General features: G+C 41.3%; 1 protein-coding gene across 1 annotated transcript; it reads right to left on the bottom strand.

Annotated features, from left to right (window-relative positions):
- Positions 1-2,555: 2,555 nt before the first annotated feature.
- On the bottom strand, positions 2,556-4,689 carry foxe3 (forkhead box E3). The gene has a single exon (XM_034882554.1). The coding sequence runs from the start codon at positions 4,213-4,215 to the stop codon at positions 2,941-2,943; it is 1,275 nt and encodes a 424-aa protein (XP_034738445.1). The 5' UTR covers positions 4,216-4,689; the 3' UTR covers positions 2,556-2,940.
- Positions 4,690-6,484: the final 1,795 nt, after the last annotated feature.

Below are 6,484 nucleotides of genomic sequence, written 5' to 3'. Positions count from 1 at the left end.
AAAAAAAATAAGATTTTGCATGAGAAACAACAAGCTGATGTAGGACCAAACCTTCATCAGCGTCTTAATGACATCTCACATACTGTGCAAACTGCCTCTTTGTATCACTGTTGAATGGTCCGAAACACTTTCATCAGCATTTGGAACACAGGGAGTTATTATCTGATGCTCTAGCAGTGGTTTGATTGTTGACTGATGAGCAGATAAATCATAATCACAACAAACACGAATGAAAATCCTTGATGAAGAGAGGAAAAACGATTCCACATGCTGCACATCTGGCTTTTGCTTCCACCTAGTGGTGCAAACCTCTACCTCTCAACCTGTTTGATTCCTTCCCGTTTGTTTGTTCATTCGGACTGAACAAACAGTTGTTGTGTAACACACAAGTAATGAGGTTGTGAGCAGGCCTGCTCTTTGAATTTGACTATGCTGACAAACTGTCTTGAAATGTCAGTCATGCTCCCAGGGCCTGTGCTATGTGGATGTAGATTATTAAGACAATGGTGAGATAAGATGCTGTCCCATTCATCAAACCAAACAAACCAGCGTAGTTTGCACTTACAAGTTCTCCCTGCTTCATTGCATATGTTTGATCATCCTGTGTCATCATCATCATGTGTACGGTCAGATTGACCCAACTGGTGGCCCTGAGAACAACCATGTGCTGGGTTTACTGCAACAGGAGGAACAGGACAGCAGACTATGGGAGGTTGAACACATTACAATCCTAATTTTGGTACTAATTGTAATATTGGCCTCCACGGAAAGGATTGATACATCAATAGTTTGAGTGTAGTTTAGATGCGGTGTATCAGAACAGAAAGTATCACACAGACAAATGATTATAGCCATAATTGATAGCTTTATCAGAATCAGAATCAGAAATACATTATTGATCCCTGAAGGGAAACTCTGTGTTACAGTTGCACAAATAGTATAAATATCAGAGTAGAAATGTAAATAAAGAAATACAAGGAGGGTGGTGATTTACGGTATTTACATAGTTAAAGGAATTAAGCATCCATGCCTTAAGCATCTATCTTTCTATTCTGAAAATTGTCAAAGTTGACCATAAATAACTTTTCTGTCGCCAACACCAACTATTCCACTCTATTTCCACATTTCTATATGACCTTAAATGACTCTGGAAGCACTTTTTCAAATTCTGATAAATTGTTTACACTTTTCAACAAAGAAAACAAATTTAAATGCTAATTAAAACCAGAAAAACAACTACTTCTTCATGTTGTTGATGACGAGTGAACAATGGGTGGATTTGTTATTTTTCAAATACTAAAAAAAGATCAAAAAATATAGTTTGCAACATAAAACTGACAGATAAATATCTCACATCTAACAGTAATGCTCCGAGAAACTCCAGCACAAGCCTTATGTTTGTCAGCGTTGGGGTACCTACCTGCTCTGCTGTTTTATGTAACCTGATGTGTAGATTTACGTGTAGGGTATCTGAGTCAGAAAATGACATAATCCCTGTTTGGGCTAACCCTGTACGTAGTTCTGTCCCATTCTCTTCCAGACTGTGGAACCATTGGCGAACATGTCTGTGTATTTAACACTGAACATTGTGGAAGGCTTTGTTATTTTTTTGTATTTCTGTGTTTGTGTATGTTCTTATTGTGATATGGACCCCCCTGGGTCCTAAATAAAGTTAATACCAATAAAGCGTTTGCATTAAATTGATCATTAGTATAAAATGGAATTAAAGCTAAAGGGCTTTAGTATGAGAAAAAATAACCTGCAGGTGAAATTGTGATGACTTGTTCTCTAGAGTTGTTGAAGATGCAGAGACTCTAGACCAAAGTGTAAAAGTGTTTTTAGTTCTGTTTTTACTGTTTTATTAGCACACGTTTGAGTGGTTATGACTAGTTTAGTCAATATATTTGTTTAATTATTCTTTTTCATGCTTTCCTGAGATCTTTATTTATTTTTTAAAACAACTTTATACATTATGTGATGATAAGGACTAATCTGTTTCTTTTTACTCTAATTGTTTATTGTCATTGTGTCTAATGTGTAAGCTACTACATTTGTTCTTATTGTTTTTATCATTTAGGCTTTTAAATTAAATCAAACGTATGCTGCAAATGATATGTTCACTTGGTGAAAGATGAAGAACATAGGCCGATGTGGGGTTTTTAAAAAGGAAACGTAAACATGGCTCAGGTCTTACTTTTTGAAGCATTGTTAGCCGGTTTTGTCTTGAATATTAAAATAATAGCATAACATAACAATACGTGATACAATATTTTTTGTCAGTGAAGACACTCATGTTATCCTTTTGACTTTAATTAATAAATAATACAGTTTCAATGTTAAACTGTTAACAATTAAATGTTTTACACTGACAAAGAGAATTATCGAAAATAAAGACCACATTTATTTTTTACTGTAAAAATGAATTTATTTCAGGCGACCTGTCGTCAACACTGATAACACTCTTTTAATAAAGTTTTTATACATCAACAAACTATTTACATAAAAAGTCAAACTTGGATTCAAATATAGGCTACTAACGAACACATGTAAAATCTAAAACACAGGAAATGTGAATGAAATGTGGCACAATAAAATACAATAAACAATCATGGAATGTGTCAAACGGATCTAAATGGCTTTTATAATAGGAATGTTTCATCACGAGACTGCATGGCTCATCTTTGTCTGTTCCTGGCTAATATAAATCACCGAAATCCTTACAGGAACTTATTTTAATAAGTGACACAATGACGCCACTTACGACATTTTGAAATAGAGGCCTTATGTTTGGCTATAATATCCCAATAATACTATTTTATGTTATCATAGCCTACACTATATTGATCTCTTATGGATTCATTGAGGGCATACTCCTCTAATATGGGACTATGTATAGTGGCCTTTAATTAATTAGAATTTTTGTTGTTTGCAAATAATGCCTTACATGTACCGCTCTAATCCTGACGCAAAGTTGGCCTGTCTCATGTAGGTGTTGTTGTAGGAGTTCATTGGACTGGAGAGGCCCAGCAGCTGCTCCGTGTGCTCGGCGCACGAGCCCGGGCGCAGGGCCGGCAGGGACAGCCGGTTCCCGGAGCAGTACACTTGAGAGTTCCCCGGAGAGAAACCGGACTGGGTCATGGAGGGCAGGTTTGGAGGAGAGGCCGAGGAGGAGGAGTACGGGTATCCGGCGGCCAGGTTGGATGAGAGGTTTCCGCTGTTTCTGCTCAGCATGTTCCCCGAGGGGTTGCCAGTCTGGGTCTGGAAGCACGCAGACGGGTCGGTGCCGGTTACCGAGCAGCTGGAGGTCATGGAGCCCAGGTCACCTCCTCCCAGGCCCAGCCCCAAACCCAGCGCCTGGGAGTTAAGGTCTCCCCCCTGGCCGCTCTGCACTGTCTGCTGGTTGATGATGTTGTCGATGCTGAACATGCGCGGCTGTCCTTGGCCGGCCCCGGTGGAGGTCTGGTAGTGATGCAGCATGGCCGGATGAGGGGATGTGGCTGTCAGCTGGGAGCCATACCCGGAACCTATCCCAGCGTACAGGGTGTTCGGGTACGAGGGTCTGCCCATTGGGGTTGGGGTGAACGCGCTGGAGCTTTGCATGTAGCCGGGGTAGGTGCTCACATCTGTGCGCTTGAATCGTTTCCTCCTCCTCAGAAAGCTCCCGTTGTCAAACATGTCCTCTGCGGCGGGGTCTAAAGTCCAGTAGTTGCCTTTACCCGGTCTGCCGGGCTCCCGGGGGATCTTGACAAAACAGTCGTTGAGGGTGAGGTTGTGGCGGATGGAGTTTTGCCACTTCTTCGAGTTCTCCCTGTAGAAAGGAAAGCGCTCCATGATGAACTTATAAATGCCCCCCAGGGTGAGCTTTCTCTCAGGAGAGTTGGCAATGGCCATGGCGATGAGAGCGATGTAGCTGTAGGGGGGTTTCCCCCTCTGGACGGGCCTCTTCCTCCGGCGGCTCCCGGTCGGCAGGTGCTCCTCAGTCTGCCCTAGAGCGGCTCCATCCTCCGTGTTTGGACTGGTTCCCCGGGGCTCACACTTGATCAAAACATTGTCCTCTGACCGGGCCTGCAGCATCAGAGGCGGCGGAGCCAGCGGCGAGTCCAGGCTCAAATTCGGAGACATGACTTGTACAGGACTTGCCTCGGCAGGCGAGTGCTGCGTCTCAGCGGTCATGTTGCACATGCCAGAGAAGTATGAATAATTTGCCAGATTCATAAAAAAAACTATGTGATGGTCTTCTTTTTTTGTTGAAATGATCAGCTGGGGGAAATGCCCGTGAACGAAATTGTGTGCGTAGTTTAGCCAACTGATCGCCTGCTCTGGCCAAAAATAGCCCCTGTCCTGCTGTTTGGGGTGGTGTGAGTCAGTCCAGGTGAGAGGAAGGCGTTGCCAGTTTTATAAAGCGAGGCAGGAATGACGTCACTGATGGAGGCAGGAGGACAAACCCCAAAAGAACCGTTTGATATTCCTCTTACTCTGATGTAAGATCTCATGGAGTTTGAGGTATGTTTTCATGTTACACTCTTAGGATAATTAGTGTTCTAGATGGAAGCTTTCGAAAAAGAATTTTTGGATTTAGTTAAGCTACTAAAAAATGCTTTATTTTGAAAAGTCCTTTTGTCAACTCTATGTCCATGGTAAGATACGGCCCAGTTAGGTAGCCTAGATCAAAGGCCTATCACTTAGTGATATGTCTGGCATGATGTATGGTTGAACATTCCAGATGTATCACGAAATCCAGACCATTAGCAGATTCACTACAATTTCACACATAGGACATATTTCACCCCTGTAAAAATGCACCACATGGAAATAATTAACAGCCCTTTATGCATGTTCTGCCCAATTAAAGTTTAAGGTACATTCTTCAGATGTTCTGGGAGTGCTCTCCTGTTGGTCAGTTCTGGAACAATATTTCGTCCAAAATTTCCACCTTGATTAATGTTACTGTGCCTGTTACTGTCATTGTTTTGATTCTGAATGACCTGTCAGCTTTCCAGCTTTCCAAAGCTGTCTTGAAAACCATGCTGTGTTTGCTGGATTTACAGCTGCTAAGAGAATGATTGTAACCCGTTGGAAGCCACCGTGTGAATTGTCTGTTCGTGCATGGATCCTTTCTTTTTTGAATGTCACATAAATGGAACTCTCTACTGGCTTGTGTGGGTGGAGCCCCAGGGAAGACTTTGGAGACTTGGCACAGCATTGCTGAGTCCTTACGGTCAATGCTGTAGCCTTTTCTTTTGTTTGTGTGTGTGATTGGTCCCTTGTCTTGTGTCTGTCTGTGTGTGTCTGTTTCTGCATGTGTTGTTTTGTCTCCCTCCCTTTTTTCCTCTGTGATTCTGTGGCCCTGGGACATGTTCCTATGTCCTAGAGTGTTGTTTGTAACGTTTGTATATATATATATATATATATATATATATATATATATATATATATATATATATATATATATATATATAAATTGATCAAAATAAACCTTGGTGATTTGTCAAACACCACATTATTAGTGTTTGAGGCACTAACCGAGATTTACTGTTGACCCCTTCTATCTCTCTGTGTCCACTGTTCTCTAGCTGCTTTCACTGACAGCTCTGTGTATATCCAGCGCAGAAACAACACTCACAGAGCTGCTCTGTGCTACTCCAAACCCAACAGCCAATCCACCAATTGAAAAATAATAACAAGCCACTGAAAACAAGCAATTGAGCTATCAAAGCTTTTGGGGAAGAAAAGTAAATATCGCCTTATTTCATTTTCATTTTTGGAGAGTGATAATCAAACAGTCCCCCGGCCGGAGAGAAGTAGTGTTATCTTATGGATCTTTAAGTAAAAACACAGTTCATGCACACAACACCCTTTAAACACAAGCATGTGATTGTGCTTCTAATTGATTATTTAGGCAAATAGAGGGTTGAAGTTAATTACAAAAGGGAAGATACACAGGGAGGTGACCTGCTGCCATCACTCTTAACAGCATGGGGAGAGGTGCTGCAAACTGTTGTAAAATGATACGATATGATAGGCAGACCATGTCATCATCCTAAATGCACGTTTTAATAAACTGGATGGGGTGTGTACAGGTGGGAAACAAATTAAAGGCACACCTGAGTGGCATTCACAGAATTGGTTGAAAGGTATAAAAATGATGTGAATTATCTAACAATCACCTTCACAATCGCCATTTCTCAACTTAATGAAAGACTTTTGGGAGAGTTTGGACCAGGTAGTGCGACAATGTTTCCACCACCATCAACAAAACTCTGAATGTCTTTTGGAAGAATGGTTATAACATTAGTCAAACAACCTTATGATGGTTTTTCCTTTAACTTGTAACCCATGTGTACTGATACCCTTTACCATATTTAAGACAACATGGCTAATTGTCCATCTAACATGCATGATATAAGTAAATGTGGTGGTGGCAATAATCCCACCGAAGTCACTAATCATAACCACCCACTGCATTACTGGATGCCTGTTTCTT

Source organism: Etheostoma cragini, chromosome 9 (assembly GCF_013103735.1).
Source record: "Etheostoma cragini isolate CJK2018 chromosome 9, CSU_Ecrag_1.0, whole genome shotgun sequence".
Taxonomy (NCBI): Eukaryota; Metazoa; Chordata; class Actinopteri; order Perciformes; family Percidae; genus Etheostoma; species Etheostoma cragini.
The sequence above is the reverse complement of the archived record's forward strand: the minus strand, read 5'-3'. Positions and strand labels throughout refer to the sequence as shown.